The 21,103-nt window shown below is 34.5% G+C and overlaps 3 protein-coding genes across 5 annotated transcripts; 1 reads left to right on the top strand and 2 right to left on the bottom strand.

Annotated features, from left to right (window-relative positions):
* Positions 1–454: 454 nt before the first annotated feature.
* Positions 455–9,971, top strand: LOC141683909 (uncharacterized). Its single transcript, XM_074488715.1, has 7 exons — positions 455–1,065; positions 5,799–5,999; positions 7,311–7,663; positions 8,328–9,072; positions 9,162–9,258; positions 9,349–9,403; positions 9,563–9,971. The coding sequence occupies exons 1-7, from the start codon at positions 609–611 to the stop codon at positions 9,623–9,625; spliced, it is 1,971 nt and encodes a 656-aa protein (XP_074344816.1). The 5' UTR covers positions 455–608; the 3' UTR covers positions 9,626–9,971.
* A 96-nt stretch (positions 9,972–10,067) lies between these two features.
* LOC141683910 (GDSL esterase/lipase 7-like) lies at positions 10,068–12,770 on the bottom strand. The gene is made up of 5 exons (XM_074488716.1): positions 12,333–12,770; positions 12,008–12,132; positions 11,092–11,340; positions 10,647–10,899; positions 10,068–10,439 (listed from the first exon to the last, which is right to left on the bottom strand). Exons 1-5 carry the CDS (start codon positions 12,598–12,600, stop codon positions 10,225–10,227), a joined length of 1,110 nt encoding a protein of 369 aa, XP_074344817.1. The 5' UTR covers positions 12,601–12,770; the 3' UTR covers positions 10,068–10,224.
* A 572-nt stretch (positions 12,771–13,342) lies between these two features.
* LOC141682500 (uncharacterized) lies at positions 13,343–19,565 on the bottom strand. 3 transcript variants are annotated; one of them, XM_074487196.1, is made up of 8 exons: positions 19,364–19,565; positions 16,984–17,152; positions 16,100–16,219; positions 14,791–14,834; positions 14,577–14,702; positions 14,032–14,116; positions 13,749–13,805; positions 13,343–13,646 (listed from the first exon to the last, which is right to left on the bottom strand). In XM_074487196.1, the coding sequence occupies exons 2-8, from the start codon at positions 17,125–17,127 to the stop codon at positions 13,560–13,562; spliced, it is 663 nt and encodes a 220-aa protein (XP_074343297.1). In that variant the 5' UTR covers positions 17,128–17,152; positions 19,364–19,565; the 3' UTR covers positions 13,343–13,559. The 3 variants fall into 3 exon arrangements, with proteins under 3 accessions (XP_074343297.1, XP_074343298.1, XP_074343296.1); XM_074487197.1 differs by having other exon boundaries at positions 16,984–17,118; XM_074487195.1 differs by having other exon boundaries at positions 16,984–17,161; positions 19,364–19,564.
* Between the last annotated feature and the right edge of the window lie 1,538 nt (positions 19,566–21,103).

Genomic DNA, 21,103 nt, shown 5'->3' with positions numbered 1-21,103 from the left:
GTCTTCATAATTTTTAATAAAACTCGATCCGATTTAAATTAGAAAAAAACCTGGTCGAATCCAACTCAGCCCCAAAAAAAGTCTGGTAAAGCTCGGCATGAAAAAAGCTCGATAAACGGGCTCTGACATTTCTCGGAAAGTCCGGCTCGGTCCAGTCAAAATCAAAACCCGAAAAACCTGATCCGGTCAAAACCCGATTTTTTAAGAGCCAATAAAAATCCGGTCCGATGGGCCTTTTATGCATCTTTAATTGATCTTTAATTGAGTCTATTTCAAATTATTAATGAGGTATGCTCTAAATTTTGGTAAAAACAAAATGTAACCAAATTTTATAAAAAATAATTTGAAAATATCATATACGAAATAAGTTCGTTCAAACTTGACACGGTTTATAAAGTAGCAATAATTATATAAAATAATGTTGAAAATAAAATAGGAGTAAAGGCACAGGCAGTAGAGTGACTCCAATCTTATCAGGTAATACACTGTGCGCCCCAACCAACATCACTGGTAAATAAGAAACCCACCTGACTGTGTACTTTGTGAGTTTTCCATTAAACCCTAACATATACGCACAAATACCCTGTATCTATACCCCCCCCAATCTAATGGATCCTCGCCGAGCTTCATCACGCATGGTGATAGATCCCAAGGTCCGACAAGTTGGGTTTTTCACACCAGGGGCCCCACCATCTGAACCAACACCAACAACCACCTTAACAACAACATTGACATCTCCACTTGTGTCTCCTTCAGGTAACTCGTTGTCTCCTGTAATGATTCCACCGCCTATTAACTTTTCAGACAATAATAATAATAATAATAATAATAGTTATTCACTCGGTGGAATTGGAATTGGGGTTGGGGTTGAGTCTGTTGCTGTTGGGAGTAGCTATAATCCAGCTAGTGAGTTTTCGGGTTCTAAAGGGGAGTGTTCTGGGAAAGTTGTGGCGTCTTCGTTGCCCGTTGGTGGGATTGAGATGGCACAGAAGAATTCTAAGGGGAGTGTTGTTGCTAGTAGTCTTACGACTGTGTCAATGCTCAGCGGTTCCACTAATTTGATTGGTAAGCTGCCTGCATTTGTGTATTTCTTTGCTATTACTGTTTTTTTAACTGCTGATATGGATATTGGTGTTATAGCTCAGTTTGTGTGGTTGTTTAGCTCCGCAAAGTTCTTTACTGTTTTTTTTTGTTTTTCGGTGTTTCTAAATTCTTCCACATAGTTTTATAGTTTTAGTCAAATGACAGCTGAGGAATACATCTTTTTAAAAAATATAGGATTGTGTTGTAATCAGTCTTACATGTTAAGTTACCTGTTCTCCTAAAACCTTAAGGTGTTAGAGGAAGGCACCAACAAGATCTCATATTATATTCTAACAGCGTTGTATGCAAAATTTGATATGCCCAGTAGTACGGTCTATCCTGACTTTAGATGCAAAAGTAGATACATGCTACTTCAGATCATCTCTTCCAAATTTAATGATTTTTAGTTTTAATAAATGTATTTATCACTATATGTTTTATACAAAGAAAATAATTATGATGATGATATATGCTGGCTTCCCTGGTAGACAACTAACGATTATTGTACTGTGTTACTTATGTACTCCCTCTGTCCCGTTGATTAGTATACGTAGGAGGTGTGGCATGGAGGTTAAGAAAAAAATGTAATTTAGTGGAGAAAATTAAGAGAAGTGGGTAAAATGGTGGGACCGGTTAATATTTAATGTATAAAGTAAATGTAGTGGAAGAAAGTAGTGGATGGAAGTGGGTGTAGTTATTTTTTATATTATAGAACTTTACTATTTTTGGAACATATACAATTGAGAGGGACGTCCCAAAAAGGAAACTATATACTATTTTTTCAAAATTGAGAAAGTCAAGTTGTTCTGGAAGAAAAATACAAAGATATCATTGTTTAGCGTTATCTGCCACATGACTACATCAGCTTTCAGTTCCATGTGTCTACATGTGAGAAATAAGTTATTTTTTCAAACAAGGGAATTGGTGCAACCTTTTATTGTTATGCGGCTTTTACATGTTCATAAATCGGGTAAGTCCAATTTCTTTTGAGGAAAATATTTGGATTTTTTTATAATTCATATAGTTACTTCAGCGGTCTTTGACCATTGTACTGCGTGTAACCAAGAAAGCGATGCATAGTCATGTAGACATAAGGAATTCATTACAGGAATGATCCTAGTATGTAATAAAATCAGCCTTCAATAAGCTAAACACATGCACAGATGTTTGGCAGTAGTGCAAGTACAATTGAAGATATAAGTAGATACTTAGATTGAAGTTAAAATTGTCATGTGAAAATTTTAGAAATTAACGCAAGGAAAAGACGTTAACAAGCCATGAAAGATAGTGTTTGAATTGATTGTTTAGTAAAATCTTGAAATTTAGTGAAAGACCGGATCTGTTGATTACCACCATTACTAAAAAAATTGGCAATAGGTTAACTAAAATCAAGTGGAAGAAGGGGCCGTGGGGAGGGGGGATGTTAATCAGGAAAGTTAATACGGCCTTTATATAATATATGTGCAAAAAAGAAAGATATGCCATCTTATGGTAGAGCCATAGAGGAAACTTTTGTGCTTTTAATAAAGACTCCTGCATAGATAGAAATCATGTTGCGAGTTTTACAGCACAGTCGATGTTGCAATTCCGTAAAGTTTTCTCTGTTATGGATTATTACCTTGCATTGAATACTCTTATGTAATCTCACTTCCCATCTCATCTCACATCAAGTAATTTCACAGTAGACTTGAATAATATATATGTGATCAAGCTATCCCTCCTTGCTTGATTTTACTAGCCACAATCCCCCAACGTTGGTTGAAAATCATTAGAAAATTGAGGTCATACACAAGACACTATGGCCGTCAGGAGTAAACATTGTCTTTTTAATCCCCGTTATTTCGTTATTCATCATCGACCAACCTTATAGATTCCTGGGTGGCGTATATAATTTATCTGGGTTATACATATATTTGAAGGTATAAAACTTTGTGGTTGATTAAAATGCACTGAAACTTATCATCCTTGTCATTGCCATGAATGATGAAAATTGTATTAGAACCCTGTATCTATCAAATTTTGAAGCTATTATCAATCCTTTGTTCTCACTACAGTTTTAACTTGACATTGATGCAGAGAACAAAGGTAAGAAGTTACTTAATAGTTATCCTTATACTATATTCATTTATATTGTATAGAGATTAAATGATTGAATTTTCGTAGTAGCTTAATTGTATTTGGATTAGATGAATGTTTCCCTATCTACTAATGTTTGTTAATGACTATTGGGAAATAGGTATTGATTAGGATTAAGTTACGGTATGTTAAGTCCTGGTGGTTTAATTTTGTTTGTCTATATACACAATTGTAATCTTTTGTCATGAAAAAATTGAAAGTCTCAATAAATGAGTATATCGAGACTGTATTCGCAAATTTGTGTTTCTAGAATTTTCTGCTGAAGTATGTATAATCCCCTTTGTCTTACCCTGTGTCAGATATCTGTACAGATCCTCAACTATTGTCATGAAGTAAAGATTTAGATAAATTACGAGGTTTGTTATTAAGATATGTATACATGAGTGTGCAACACAGGTACTTCTATTATGTTTGGTGACTACTGGCTAGTTCTCTCTAAAAAGCTATAAATGGTTTATGACTTTGAGTTTTATGGTGAAATATGATTTCATGTATCATCCATCTACATTTAACATCATCAGCTATATTTTGGTATAAAAGTTTCTGTTTTTTGGTTCCACTAGACAATTATGCACAAAGAACTTATGTTTTTTGTAATCTTTTAGGGAACACATATTAGAACTACATAAACGTATATGCGGGGTGTTCATTCATTCAAAGAATACGTATATGCGGTGTGTTTCGTACAATATATGATGTTTGATTTTTTAACTTGGCACCTAAAGATGACAACTTTGGACAAGTGTAGTCTAATGGCCCCCCAACTCAGTTTCTAGGACTTTTGCCAAGGAGAAGATGCATCAAACTCATTGAATTAATCTCAGCCTACGTTTGTGTACAAGGGTTATAAGCCCAAGATCATTTCCAAATTTTCTTTCATTTTTGTGATTTTAATTTACATTATCTCGTAAACTGTGTCCCACCCTCATAGTATTCCACCTAAACAAACTAGAATGTGATAGAATCTAGTATTGAATTTTTTTAGTAAAAAATGACAAAAAGTAGTTAGGCCCCGTTTGGTATTACTGTTGTAGACAGATACAACAGTTTTTTACTGAAAAACAATCAGACAAGTGTTTGGTAAATTCTAAAAGCTGCAAAAGCGCTTTTGGTCTAAAAGCCGTTGTTAGCAAAAGCATGTCCCCATGCTTTTGGAAAAAGCTGTTTTCATCTTTTGCAGAAAATAGCTATCAGTTTCACCATCAAATCTTCTCAAAAACATTTTTTTATATATTATATCTCAAAATATGCATAAATTAAAAAAAATTACCAAATAATCATCTAATTTTCCTGACAACCCTTTTTCCACCGGCACTTTTTCTTACAGTATAGCAGTTTTCAACAGCACTCCCAAATGGAGCCTTAATCTGGGATTTTTGATCCCTTCAGCCAAACATAACTTTTGGAATTTATTGTCAGTACTCTACTCTATGATTTCATAATTGATGAAGTACATTAGATACAGTTGACATTCATTGTGTGAAACATTAGGTTTTACCTTATAATAACTTAAAGTTGGTAACTGCATCCGGTCCATGTAAAAAGCTATATATACATTTTAAGCATAGTTGTTAAGACGTCGCCTAGGCGGTAAAAAATGGGTAGGCGTCCGACCCGTCTTCATTTTTAGTGGGTAGGCGACGCATAAGGGCGTCTAGACGGCTAGGCGAGATCTAAATCCGTCCAAATCCGCTTAAGTCCGTCTTATTTTAACATGGGCTAGCCCAGTCTATCTTTGACCAAGTCCAACCCAGTATACTTTCATATGGGCCAGCCCATATTCAAGTTATTAACTCACACTTAACCCTAATGACCATCAATATTCTAATTTTTCTTCTAATCTTTTAAATACATACATATATACATAAACATATACATACATATCTACATACATATGTATATTTCTTCTTTTCTTCATCTTTCTTATGTACAGATATATACGTGAATGTATATCTATTAGATGTATGCACAAACTACAAACATATAACATATATCATTGGGTATAACATTAATGTATTTACTTTGACATGTAATTATAGTATTTGCTTTTTGGTAGTGTATGTAATGGCTAAATCTATATTATTATAACATATAAATGGATGTATATATTAAATATACCCAATTTTTATAGTAAAACGTATAATCCGCCTAATGACCGTCTATGAGGGCGCTTAACCGTCTAGGCGGTTAGGTGGTACAGGGTTGTCTAGCCTCGTCTTTACGTCTTTACAAGTATGACATAAGTGTGAATGCATGTGTACCACTCTATACAACAAAAAACTATGTATAAAGAAACTATAACACTTTCGGCACTAAAAGGGGTAACCTAGTATCATTAGATTTTTCATCAAAGTAAAAATCATTTGAAATTATGGATGTTCACTTTCGGACAACGTGCAAGCAACATGGGCCTAAATTTTTGATTTAATAATTTTTTGAGTATTTGCTACTTAGTTTTTTCATCATCTCTTTAACTGCATATTTAGTTCATAAATTACATTGGACCATGAACTTTATCTTCAATCTAGTAAGAAAAAAGTAATCTGCATTTGACTGAAGATTACTGACTTCGCTTGCAGAAAAAGGTGGATTTCCTACTGGAGCTCAAAATGAAAGCTATGCAAGTTTGAAGCCTTTGAAGGAGAAAAGTTCAAAGGCTGAAAGGCGTGCTGCTCAGGAGGCCGAGCGAGCAGCAAAAGGTACTGCGAAGGGGACAAGTTCGAAGGCTGAAAGGCGTGCTGTTCAGGAGGCTGAACGAGCAGCAAAAGCTGCTGCAAAAGGTACTTAAAATGGATGAGAAAATTATTATTGTACTGACATGTTTTACTTTTACACAGTACGAGACGCTTGTGTTTTTTGTTTTTAAATCAGTGATTTTGGTAGCTTTAAAGCAAGAATGCTAGTAATGGAAGACTAAGCTCTATATGCTAAAGCAATGCCCTATCCCACCCCTATTCCCCCTATTAGTGGAAGTACAAATTCATCGCTATATCAACACAGTCCACTTACAAAAATTTAGAACTAGAAAGGCATGAAGCTAAGAAATGACATTATGTTTTACGTTGTCACAAATCTGCTTTGACATTGTGATGATCATACTGGAACACTGGCTTTAATGAATCTGTTTCCCATGTGTATGGAATCAGGCTTGGAGGATAAGCAGTTAACCACTCAAATTAGTGTCCATTTAACAAGTGCACGCTTGTGAATGTGTGCGTGCAAGATGCGTTGTTTGCACTTTGCCTGTACAAGTTGCTCTCTTTTTTTATTTTGTTTTCCCCATGAAAATTGTGTCCTTATTTATTTAGATTCTGGAACTAATGTGTACAGGTGAGAGATATCGGTTGAATCTTTAACTTTACCGGTATTCTATACATTCTTTTGAGTAGGCTAATAACAAATAAGTTTACATACCAGTATTGTAAGCTTGATAATTTGGATGCGGTGCACATGACAAACTTAGTACAAAATGAGGGGAATATTTTCAAACCAATGTCTAGAATCAGACATCTTGTTAACGATGGAGAAATCATACTTTTTAGATAAGTGCCTGATATATGTGTCAAATAAGTATCAGATGGCAGATGATGTGTTGTCTTATGGTGAACACGTGAAGCCTTTATTATTTAGAAGAACAAAATGAAACAACTGTGGCTCTTTACTGAAGATTCATTGCCTGTTGGCGAGACACTTAACCAGAAGCTTGGGAACAGCTGTAACCTTAGGTTATAGTACTTTTAGGCACCTATATTGTCATCCTCTTTGCTTAAATTGGATTGCAGAATCCCTTCCGTTTACTTTTTTCATACCAATCTAGTTACATATTTTTATAGATTACTGTTCACATTTCTTTAGAAAGAATGAAAGAAGTCATTTCCTTTGGTATTTTGATGTAGGATGTAATCAACCGAATGTTCAACTTTCTAAAAGTTTTTTGTAAGAAACTTGTTCTAGAAATTAGATCATCTACAATGATTACAAATTTTAGCTGTTTTTGGGCATTTAATTTTTTGTTTTTGCTATCAAATTAACACCTTGTATTGTGCGATCATTCGCTCTGTTTTGACGATTTGATTTAAATATAAAACAAGCTGAAGGAAAAAAAGCACCTGCGTCCACTGGGATTGCAGCTCCTGGAAACGTGAAAGCCCCCAAAGCTGCTTCACAAAAGAAAGATAGCTCTTCAATTGCATCAACTGAGAAAAGGGGAGGTGATCGTGCACCAGATAAAGATAGGAAGAAAGAAGTTCCTCATCCACGCTTGCAGTTTGATGATGAGAGTAGAGTAGAGAAGGCTAAAAAGCGTGCTGTGGTTAAACAAAGAGAGGCAAGGAGTAGAGTTGAACTGTTTCGGCATCTACCTCAGTATGAACATGGTACACGGCTTCCTGATCTGGAATCAAAATTTTTCCACCTTGATCCAGTTCACCCTGCTGTTTATAAGGTACTTCAACAGGAACTAATTAAGTTTAGGTTCTTCCCACACGTGCTTACTCAGTCATGCTTATTCAGTAACTTGTTCACACAATTCTTTAGGTGTAATACTGAGACAGTTAGAGAGCTTAGGATATACAAGAATATTCATTGCTTTTATCTAAAAACATTAATACAATTGTGGAATACTGAAGAATGGAGTAGAGTATAAAATAAAATGGAAGAAGAAATTGTTAAACCAGCAGCCCATTTGTCCTAAGATATGTGAATTGCATACCTCGATGCAAACATATAATGATATAAACAAAGGCCATGTCTTTCTGAAAATTTCAAAAGGGATCTCCTGGTGATAAAGGCATTAGATCTATAACTTGTGCTAAAACAATTGAAGCCTCTAATTTTCCTAGGATTTTATACAACGAATTTTCTAGTGTCCCCAAGGGCACATGCTAAGAATCTGTGTTTGATGAGTTGTCAAAATTTTATTGGTGGAGAGCTTATTAATAATGATGGACCCCGTGCATGCACAAAAATCTCCACCAATAAAATTTTGACAACTCATCAAGCACGGATTCTTAGCGTGTGCCCTTGGAGACACACTAGAAAAACCATATATACAATCCAGATCTTGTTTTCTTGGGCATTTATCTAGCAACTCTTCTGCGTTCTGTCAGGTTGGGATAAGGTATTTAGCTGGAGATATATCTGGTGGCAATGCACGCTGCATTGCAATGCTTCAAGCATTCCAAGAATCGATAAAAAGCTATTCAACACCAGCCGAAAAAGCTCTTAACCGAGATTTAACTGCAAAAATTAATTGTTATGTTTCATTTTTAATAGAATGCAGACCCATTTCGATCAGCATGGGTAATGCAATTAAATTTGTTAAAACCAGAATTGCAAACTTACCTTTGACTCTTTCTGAGACGGAAGCAAAATCAACTCTTCTGTCAGATATTGATCGCTTTATAAATGAGAAAATTATACTGGCTGATCAGGTGATAGTTAATTATGCTGTAACAAAAGTGAGGGATGGAGATGTTCTCCTAACATATGGATCATCATCTGCTGTGGAAATGATCCTATTACATGCACATGAGCTTGGCAGACGCTTTCGTGTTGTAATAGTAGATTCACGTCCAAAGCTTGAGGGACGACTCTTACTTCGTAGGTTGATAGGGAAGGGTCTCAATTGTACTTACACTCATATCAATGCTGTTTCCTACATCATGCATGAAGTTACTCGGGTTCTGTTGGGGGCCTCATCCGTGTTATCTAATGGAACGGTTTACTCAAGGGTTGGGACTGCATCCGTTGCTATGGTTGCTCATGCATTCCGTGTCCCAGTCTTAGTCTGTTGTGAAGCATATAAATTTCATGAAAGAGTTCAGCTGGATTCAATTTGCTCTAATGAACTGGGTATGTCTATTTGGGGTTTAGTACTGTATTATATGTAACATGTTCCCTGGTTGCAAGCTTGGTTCTACAATTCGTTTCATGTTCTGTAGGTGATCCTGATGCCATTTCGAACGTTTATGGTAGAGACGACCTGAATTATCTGAAGGATTGGGCTAAAAGTGAAAATCTACAACTTCTTAATCTTGTGTAAGAAAGGATTAGCATTTGTCTACATTAATTGCCAGTTTTGTAGAGAAAGTATACGTGATATTAAATATTCTGTTTACATGTCAACAGTTATGATGCAACACCTTCAGATTATGTTTCAATGATCATAACAGATTATGGGATGGTAAGTCAAAGTTTTGACTGTATCGTAGTTCTTTGATTCTAAGTTTGGTATAAACATTTGCTTTTTCTGTTCAATCTATATATTATTAGCTTTTTATGACTCGAAGCTGTGCTCAGTCTGTTTCCCTCGTAAGAAATAGTAAATTTTAATGTTTTTCAGATACCTCCTACAAGTGTTCCTGTTGTTGTTCGTGAATACCGCAAGGAAAATTTATATGTATGAGGTGGTTGCTTGCAAGTCATGGAAACATACCAAATTTTGCAGTCATACTGGAGATCCATCCTTTTTAGCAACGAAGAATAGACAAGAAGACACATGTTTCAATGTTTATTACTTGTTTCCATTTCTGTAGTTGCTTTTTTGAGTTTTTATATTTCTCTTTCGACAAAGCGACTTCGTGAAGAGTGCGACTTCGTCTCTCCGAGCAGCCTTACCCTTGTAGTTGTACCATTTTTATTCTCTCGGTGGATAATGCCTTGCAACTTTGAGTAGTTTTTTGGTGGAGTATCACCATAAAGTGTCAAGAATTTTAGCAGTTTTTTGTAGTATCACCGTCTAGTTGTCAAGATATTTGTTCTCACTTTTGTTTTTTGGTGGAATATCACCATCTAGTGTCAAAATTTTGTTCTCACTTCTGTTGAGTAGCCTGATTAAATACGGTCAGTTTGGAGAATTTTCCCGTATTTGCAGGAAAATTTACCTTGAATTGATCAGAGAACTTCAAATGTCAATTAGTCACTTGGCAGAAACAGAAAAGTTAATTTAATCAGCCTTAGCCTTCTAAAAAAGTTTTTTTTTTAAATGAATACATATTGAACTAATTAAGCGTGAACAAGTTGCTTGATACTCATCGGAATGCAGTACTTGTTGTCATTTATACACTGTTTTCCCAGGACGAAATAAATAGCTTCAGTAAGATGAAATCCATCCCAGAAGTAGTGTTTGTCAGCATCGCGGCAAGGCAAGCTTCCAGGAATGCATCCAGATGTTCCGTTTTGCCATGTAATGCAGCACGGATTGCTTGAATCGGTTAATCCTACATGTCATTAGTACATTAACAAGAAGAAGAAGAAGAAGAAGAAGAAGAAGTTATACATAGGCTTAGAACAAAATGTGCGGAACAGTTCAGGTTTTGGGTTGTATGCGTTCGCTCAACTTGCAGCACAGCCTCGAGTAGATATAAGAAGATTATTGGTGCAGTTATGTATAAAGAGAATGTCTAAATATGTGTTGCATTACTTACCATAAGCATTAGAATTGATAATTGCATCATATCCAAGTCCATTAAGATGTCCGAGGACGAAAGCTGAGCCTTTGAGAGTGGAAGTCAATGTTGTTAGTGTTGTGCGAAGCTGGTTGTTAAATAAATTGACTAGCTGGTTGATTTCCTCAACACATTTTCCACTATGTTTATATTGCCTTGTCACCGATGGAATGCACCCAATTGGCCCAAGCTCGAAAATCACCACTTTTCTAGCTCCCAACTTATACAACTTCTGCAACATTATAACATTTTAGGTTATAGTTGGTAGTATGCATACATGCACAGGATTGCAATCAGAGGCGTGCACGTGAGAACAATTGCTCTGTTGCAGAGTTATCTACACAAAAGTGCATAACATGCAATCATTCTCACTTGTTCTCACGTTAAAACAGTTCTCACCAGTTGCATAAGAAATGCAATTAACCTGAAAATGTTGGAAGAGAGCATCATTTAGCAGTTTAGCAAAGGATTGAGGAGAGTAGCTTAGGCTGGAAGCATAGATATTGGGCTGAAGGTAATTGTTGATGTAGTCATTACTTCCAATGCTGATGACAAATATAGATTTAGACAAGTAGTCTTTCATCTTTGTAGAGCTTTCAAATTGTCTTGCCAAATTCACATTCACTGTTCTTTCAAACAAGTTTATCTGATCACCTAAATTTAGGCATTTTCCCTGCAAAAAAAAAAATCATATACATTTCCATAAACATAAGGTAAATGTTGCGGACTGTGTATATTAAACTGTTATCAGTATTTAAAGATCGATAACAAGTGCTTTTAATATATAACAGAATTAAATAAGTACGATTGAACTTTATGAGTTGTTTGCCGTTTGATTTCTTAAGAGTAGTGTTAGGGGTCCCAAATTAAATCTGAAAGTCAAGATACGATGGATATTTTTATTTACACGTTTAGACGTTAATTAACGTACTAAGTTAGAATAATTAATCATTGCATTAAGACCTACGGCAGAAAGATTTGCCTAATAGTGTAAACATCTAGTTTGTCTTATAAATGCACCAGAGTATACATAATGAGACATAATAAAGTTTCCAACTTTCATTTACCACTTTTATTGAATCATATTCTCTGAGATTCAATTATTGCTTCACTATAAATTTTTTAACTTATCAGCTTCATTTACTTTTTCACCTAAAACTTACGCTATGAACTGAACTGAAATTAATATGCTGAATTTGGAAAAAGAAACAGAAAGATGACGACAAACTTTGTTCTTCCAAACCATACCATATCAAAAGTGTACAGAACAGGTCTAAAATGTACGCAGAACTTATTTTGCTCGAAAATGTCTGGTACTTGTATATAAGCATCACACTTACAATGTACAATCCAGTTTCTGGTAGAATACCACAGGTTGCAGATGCATAGTTAAACCCTGTTATGGTAGACGATTTTCTGAGAGAACTAATGTAAGGCGGAGAATATGGCAACCCAAGAAACTCAGCTGCAGCATTGCAAAATTATGAGAAACAATAAGAAGCTTAACATACAGAATTTAAAATTCACTTGTAATAGTGAATTGTATATAGTACATAAGTGTGAGTATTGGAGTTCATGATCTCGAATGTTACAAAACATGTTATGAAATAAAATATCGTAATGTGAACCGAGAAGGAATATATGAACAATGTTAATTGTGCATACCTATAAAATCTGCGACAGTTCTTCCATTGGTGAACCTTCCAGTAGAACCTCTAGCAAAGTTGTGACCATATGGCAAGAAATTAGCCTTGGCTAAAGTTGGTAAAAGATTATTGTTGCCACTGTCAAACAGAGAGTCCCCCATCACAAACAATGCAGGTGCAAGTGGAGATTTCGATTCATTGGCCAGAACATGTTGAGGGAAATTAGTAGTGAAGATAATGAAGAAGAAGAGGAGAAACCTCATGTACAAGGCACAAAGTTTTCCCATGTGTAGAAACTGGCAGTTTGTAAATTGTAAAAATTGGCTTGTGCAATGAAGACAGTTTACTTGAATGATATAATTGACTATAGAGTAGAGATATTATTTAGTACTGGAGAGTTGAGATGTGGAGGGTGAATATTTTTGGTAAATTAAATAAGAAAGAGAAGAATTGAGGGAGTTAGAAAGTGCATAAAAATTGACTGGAGAACCTGTGGACATAAATAAAGGTTTCACCAAGCTCCTGTGCCTCTATGGTTGGATGCTGTTACACTTATCTCTGTTTTAAACTTGCCAGTTCTTTCATTCAATCATATTAATAATAAAATTCAGTTTAGCAGTTTTTTTTTACCAAGATTTATTAAACAATACGGCTTAGAAATCAGTGGAATCGAAAACTGCTTGAACAATAATGAACAATCAACAATAATGAACCTAAATTCAGAAGTGAAGCTGCTTGAAAATCAGAATCACAATTAAAACATCTCAAAAAAAACACTTTATTGAGTAGTGTCATGTTCTATATTTTATACAATTGTGATGATTTAATCAGTATGCTAAGATATATGAACTTTTTTCATAAGTTCCTCATTTGTCTAATCGGGGCTCCGAACGCATTACCATTTACCTGGAAATGAGTAAAAAATCTTTAAGTAACCAACACCAGGCTTGTATTTTTGAAAGTAAGAAAAACAAATCCATAATCTTAGACTTATTTAAGATTTTAGATAAGGCCGCTTGCAGCAGCATAGACAAAAAAAACAGCATCTTCAAATTTGATTACCATATACAGAAAATTTATACATACCACATCATGCTTATAACGTAAAACGGTAAAAGTTATAAAATACACAATATAACAAAGATGTAGACTGATTGACAACCCCTTTATTCAGAAAATTGACAAAGAGAAGGCATATAAGTTGCCAAAACAGTAAATTATAGTGCTACATGTGAGATGGATTATCTTAGGTACTGTCAGCGGCTGCCACTGAAAATGCTCGCAGAAAGGCTTCGGGTGGTTGTGCACCACTTAACTGGTGCTTCCCGTTAATCTGCAAGACAATAGTTTGGTCACTTTGCTTGAAAAACAAGAAGCATTGAGAAAAACAAACAATAGCTAATGCATTTCTTTATTTTGTACATAATAAACCTACTTTGTAAAAGGGAACTCCACCGATATTTTCTGAATACTTCTTAATTTCCTCATGTACCTTCAATGGTTTAAAACGAATAATTCAGTACCGTAATAGAACAATAAAAATAATTCTGCATTGTTTTGTTGCTTCCAGTTGGAAACTTGTGCATCTTGATGAACCAACAATACGTAGAAGTTTTGTTTAAGTCAACTATAGGACATTATATAAAACTTTATTAGAGTTTTAATAGTTAAAAGAATTGTGGAAGATTCAGTTTGACACTAAACTATACTATATATACCTCCTTCCGTCCATTATCAGGATCCTGAAGAAATTCTTCTGCTCCTTCTACTCCAACTTTATTTGCAGATTCCACAAGAAATTGCCTGCATGTGTATATTTATCGGTTATTGTGCTCATCTGCAAGGACTAAATATGTTAAATAAAAAAAAGAAGCTGCACCGATGCTGTATATAAAATATAATTTGTTCAGTATACCAATACAAGCTCTGAATTTTAGCTACATATCAAATTACGCCTTAAAATGTATACTCCTTCCTCTCAAAACTCCCTCTTTCAATTTAGTTCAATCCTATATCCGACTCAGCTGCCCATTATCATTTCACATACTAAAAGACTAAAAAGACTGATGACAATTTTTTTTTGGACAGATTGCACATTATTTCAGTCAGCGATACCCAAATCATATACAAAAGTATGAGTTGGACGATAGGAAATATAATTGCAAATGATTATTTGTTTACTTTAGCAAATATAATACATGATAACTATAAATCACGCAGGGATTTCTATTTTCTACAATCAGAAGATACTATCTTTGTTTACCTGTCACCTATATACTTCCCTTGCGTAAAATATCCAATGAACAACTCCTCCATGAGATCATGTTGTTTACCAAGGTCTTGTTGACCAGCCAAATAAATAAGCCTATGGCTGTCCATACTATTCCCCCTGCATAAAATTAAAACAGTTGTATATACACATGAAGTTGTTTTATCTCTATATTGAAGCTTTGTCAATAAACAACAAATGAACTTACGTGAGTCCAGACATGTTGTATTCTAGTCCAACATTCTTAAAAACCTGCATTTACATTATGGCCAAACATAAGGCTGAGAAGGGAAGGTGGATAAATCGAGTAAATAATTTTTCTTATCAAGTCACTTTGTTTTATATTGTATAGGGGCATTTTCTAGTCTCAACAACTTATTGAACTCTGTAAATCTGTAAGAATCAAATGGGGTGGTCCAAAGTGTAAAAATTAAAAAATCATAGGTTATTTTTTGCTAAATCTGCTATATATCCTCATTTACTAAAGTGTTCTGAAGAAGAAAAAAATGGAGAGCAAAAACAAATCTGGTATACTTAAGCTTTTAGGGATTATGGCTGTACAGGCAGTGGTCAGAGGTGACTGACAAAATTTTAATGTGGAGTTCACAGATAATTGGTGAAGAAAATGACGATGCTAGGGTGTTGTTGCTTTCATGGAAGCTGGTGTATAGACTAAATCACTCTTGCTAGGCATATTATCTCCAGAATGTGGTCTTATTAAGGTCAGGCAAGTCATCCAAGTTTGAAAAAAATACCTAGTAAGTAGTAAAAGATGAAAGTTTTAAGACTCTCTATATGCTTACTCAATTAACTCATCACCCTTGTGACCTTGTCTTTAGGTTACAATACTTTATTTTTCTTCCGTTATCCTTTTAGCTGTGAGTAAATAGCTTTTAAATCAACAGACTCAAATTTAGCCCGTACAGAAAAGAGGTTCGGTAAATAAGTAATTTGAGTTTAATTAAGATTTTGGCTGTGCTGGAACAGGCCTATGTAGGCCAGTTAAATCCGACTTTATTCATTTTACAAGTTTGAGTACATTGCAGATAGAAATTGTAAGTGAATGTTTTAAACTGAAACTTGGCTGAGAAGGCAAACTTTGCAGGAAGATGCAAAGTTTGAGTTGAATGCTGTCGAATTTTGTCGGGGCTAGAGTTCTGTGTTGGTAATTTAGATAAAGATTCAATTGGATTGGTGGCAGAGATAGAGGGGGGAAGTGCGAGAGAGATGTAGAGATTGAGAGAGAGAGAGAGAGAGAGAGAGAGAGAGAGAGACCTTTAGTATTTACGCAATAAGAGATTTCTTGGGTGGCAGCAAATTTAAACCAATTAGAGACAGTGTGAGCAACTTCAGTCAAGTAAATTAGCAAAAAAACTAGTAAGAAATAAGTCATCAGGACAGAGTAATTTCCAGCAGTGCGATTGTTAACTGGAGTGAAGTACAGCAGGAAATAAACTATAGGAGTACACTCCTAAAAAAATCAACCTAACAGTTACTTCGAAATAAAAATAGCTAACCTCAGTCATTCGTGAATGCATTTGATCGGCTCGGGATCCAAACTTGCTCCTGTAGAAATCTTTTTTGTTTACGCCTTCTGTAGGGGCTGACGGATTAAGAAAAAAAGGGTGCCATACAACCTGCAATTATATTGTAGACCTATCAAAATCAACCACAACTAATGGTATATTATGAGATTTAAGAGTAAAAGAAGGATATAATACATGGTTGTTAAACTCATTTCAAGGTAACATTTCAAATTCAGTTCCAGTACTAGTCACCTGTTTGTGATTCTATTCCAGTATCACACGCACACACTCGGTTAAAGACGTGGTGTCTTTCAAGTTATGAGCATGAGTATTTTTGTGATTCTATTGTAATACCTGTGATAATTATTATTTACTTATTCAAAATATTAGAAATCCCATTGTCAAATTTAACTAGTTTGATTTCAGATTGAAAAAGGAACCTCAGAGTCTTTTTGGTTTGCGGACATTTACTTAAAGATATGCACTTGTAGTACATACATTCACATATCAAACAATTTATTTTTGAAATCATAGGTAATGTGCGATATGCAATTTATGACTTCGTGCAAATAACAATTACAACCCTGGATATTTCTATACAACGTATCGCACCATACTTACTCAAACATTCTACAAAATGTCTGCACTGTACAATAGAAAATCTCAAGGCCTGCCTGGCTTACCTTAAAAAGAGTTATTTGTCATTTTTTTGGTATTTTCGACTTGTCTTTTTTTAAAAAAAATAGCCTTATAAATCTGTTTTAAGTTATAGGCCTAAACGACAAATTCGGACTTTCTGAGTAATTTGAAAAAAAGTCAGTCAACAATAATTTAACATCAGTGTTTAACTGAAACAGAAAGGGAGAAGAAGAAACCTTGAAATCATAGTGAATCTTTGATGAAGCTATAGCATTGTCAAGATTTTTTTTGCCCACACAACACCATGGACACACCGTGTCTGAACTTACGTCAATTCGAATAAGCTTCTTAACCATATCATTGGCTGTTGACTGAGACATGTATGATATCTTCAGTGTTTCATTTCTACATTCACTAGCATGATCAGAATAACATAATAGGTGAGGGAGGGCCCAAAGAGAACTTAAAACACATATATGAGATATGTGTATCGGGTACTACGTTACTTCGACTCTTCTGTTTAGGTTGCCGTACCTGTGGCGTACACTCGGACACGACACTTATTCCGTGTCGGATCCTATGACCGAAACTGGACACTTTGACCAATTTATTGAACAAATTCTAGTCACCTTAATATTCAAAATAAATATGTAAGAAAAATGAAAGAAGCGAGAATGAGATAAAAGTAGGGAAGATGCCAAATTCGTAAAGTTATTTAGAAAATAAACTTTAATCTTAGTTTTGTTGTTACTTTATTCTTAGATATCTAACTTAACATACTTGTTTATTATTGTTTATTAGTAAAATATGCCGTGTCCGCGTACCCGTGTCCAAAAATAGAATAGTGTCCCCGTGTCCCCAATTTTTAGAATTCTAAAGTCCGACACTCGGATATGTGTCGTGTCCGACACTCCGTACCCGAGTCAGAGTAACATAGATCGGGTAAATGATAAAAAAGCCACTGTGCATTGCATGGAATATGACTCCCACAAGCGTTAAGAGATGATGATCTCCCAATTTTATTTCATAAGATACACATATTTTTTGAATGCATAACACCCTTCTAAAGTCCTAAATACACTGGTATTCATGTGGCATTTTGGCCAATGACTGAAATTTTGCTTTTCCAGGTAAAGTTTCTCAAAATTGTGGTGTTTTGGACCAGCCCAATGACAAAAATACACTTGAATAGCAAAGAATTGGAAGGGACATCAAATATGAGATTTATTTAGTATTCTTAATGTGAAGCTATATGCTCTCAAAAACTTGTAAATGTTAGGGAATATTTACCATCAGATCTCTTTTAACACTCTACACTCAACTCACTTGAAAGCCTAAAGAGTGAAGAATTGATCAACATGAGCCAATCTTTGGGCAATTTTGAAACTTGGAGTCAAAATTAAAAATTTTGAGTTAGGATTGTCCGGATACAAACTCCATAACTCCCCTGTGATACTATGTTAAAGTACCAGCTCTCATATGTTACGTATCCTTAGGCTATGTTTGTTTGCAAGTACTATGATGCCTTTCACTCTTCATAATCTGTACTCAATATATCACATTTAATCCCTTGAAATAAACTTGTAAGGTTTTGTTATGTGGTTAAGTGATAGTGTCACAAGTATAATAATCCTTTAAGATGAGGTCCATGTATTAATATCAACATCATCAACTAAAATAGCCCCTCCAACCGTGTTTACCTGTTAGCTAAAATGTCTATGTGTCAGCCTAATATACATATTAGGTTAAAATTATGTCTCTCCAACCATGAGACAACAATAATTATAGATATCATCTATTTCATCTTCTATATTTGTTAATCCTGGAGTCATTACATAAATTGGACAATATTTAAACTTATGACTATACATGCATACATACTTATATATATTATATTTAATACCTATGGACTATTTAATATTTTAAGCTTATATAAGATTAAGTATAAAAATATTATTTTCTTATTAACCAAATTTATTATTATTTTTTGACATACAATTGCATTTTTATAAAAAATAGTAATAAATCTCATATCATAAAATACAATATAACTATATATAGTATAATATATAACAAATTTTATCAGTTATTTTTTTGTCATATTTAAATGTGTTATATATTTTGAGTTTTAATACTTATTAAATTGCAATTATATTCAACATCTTTTCATTAAAATTTATATTTTATTCACACTTTTATTAGATTAAATATTTAACAAATTTATTTTATCATTTAAAATATGTATATGAGAACTTGAAAAATATGAACAAAATACCATTTTAAATATAGCCATTCGTCCTTACAGGTTCAACAATATTTTTGATAACCATGATTTGGCTTATCATTTTAGCTAATGTGATTGAAGATGCTCTAATAGTTGGGAATTTGGGAATCCACAGGGGCTTTTTTTTTGCCAGCAGGAATCCAAAGGGGCTTAATACAACAATAATCACATAAAGAACTCTTATTGAAATATTATTGACGAAATATATCGAGAAACCCAAATTTCAGGTAACAGTAATATTGAAGTACATAAGAATGAGCAAGAATTAGAAAAGGACATGAAAAACATATGTATACACAATAGAAGTAGTGGTACAAACAAAGCTAACTAACCTTGATTGTTTATTTGGGACGAGAAACTGAGAAAGCACAAGAATTTGAGGCAGTTCCTTTATAGGAGTAATGTTTAAGTTTGAAATGTATGTTTGATTGATAATTTGATGATAGAGATCAACTTCACAGGCTAGCACTCATCCTCCGACTATCTCCAACTTCTGACTTTCTAGATACCATAACCAAACTCCAAATCCATGCGTTTCCCTCGGGGACATAATGGTCAATTTAATATTAATCCGACGGTCACTATTGGTAGTGTCTGTTACATTTCATTAATTAAAGGAAAATATGTAAAAATTGTTAAAAATATGTTTTCCAAATAATTTATAAATGGTAAGTTTCTTTATAATAATATAGAACACCGCATGTATTTATGCATTCATGATAGATTTGAGAATGTAAAAATTATGAATGTATATGAGTAAACTTGAATAAGAAGAAAAGAGAAAACCGATAAAATGTATTTTAACAAACTTGATTGAACAAAGTTATGGTTTACATATTTATAGACAAAACCGATCCTAACAAACTTTTCAGAATGACAGCTCGCAAAGTAATTACTCAAGTTCAAGTAGCCTTGTCTAACTCACTTCTGCATAACTTATGACTCTATAGTATGTCCTACAGTCAACTTGTGTTGTGGCGTGAGGCTAACCAATGTAGCTTGATGCTGTGCAACTTTTGGATCTGCTGACATTACCATCTGCATTACTCCCCCCACAAGCTTGAGGCACACATGAATTGTGAAGACCAAGCTTGGAACATATGAACCAATGAGAAGTTCCTCCTAAGGCCTTTGTTAGAATATCAGTCAATTGCATCGTGGAAGCAATTTTCGTAGGCACAATAACCCCATCCTAAATTTTCTCGCGAATAAAATGGTAATCAAGTTCAATATGTACAGTATGAGCATGTTGAACTGGATTGTTAGCAATATCAATTGCTACTTGATTGTCACAAACACACATCAACAGCATGTGTAATCGGAACACTCAAATCCGCCAACAAGTACTTCAACCACATGATTTCAGTAGTAATCGATGCTACTGCAGTGCTTTGAGAAGTGACTGTCTGCTTCTTGGCTTGCCAATATATTAATGCGGAACCCAATAACAAGCAAAAACCAGTCATAGAACGACCAGTGATAGTGCAACCACCCCAATCCCTGTCACAATATCCAACTAGGTGCAAAGGATTGGCTGCAGGAAAATAAAGACCCATACAAACAGTACATTTTAAGTACCTTAAAACTCAAAATAGCACATCCAAGTGTTTTGTGCGTGGAGCTTGCATAAACTGGCTAATCAGATGAACAACATAGCTAATATTGGGCCCAGTGAACGTCAAGTACATAAGTTTACCCACCAAACTACGATAGAGAGATGGATTGGGAATAAGAACACCAGACTTGACATTGTCATATAGCTTGGTGTGTTGATCCAGTGGAATAGAAAGTTGGCTTAGAATGAAGTAAATTTGTGTGAGAAAGAAAATTAAGTATAAACTTCTATTGACTAAGTAACAAACCAGAATCAGTACGTGAAATCTCAAACCCAAGATAATACATGGCTTGACCTAAGTCTTTACTACTGAACTTCTCATGAAGTGCTTCTTTCACTGTAGTGATAAATAAGGTGTGATTACCGGTTAACAAGATGTCATCAACATAAATCACTGTCACAGTAAAATGGGAACCTTGTTGACAAGTGAAAAGAGCATAATCTGCAAGAGACTGCT

The sequence above is a fragment of the Apium graveolens genome, chromosome 9 (genome assembly GCF_009905375.1).
Source record: "Apium graveolens cultivar Ventura chromosome 9, ASM990537v1, whole genome shotgun sequence".
Taxonomy (NCBI): domain Eukaryota; kingdom Viridiplantae; phylum Streptophyta; class Magnoliopsida; order Apiales; family Apiaceae; genus Apium; species Apium graveolens.
Note: the sequence above shows the minus strand (reverse complement) of the source record. Positions and strands in the feature narration are given on the sequence as shown.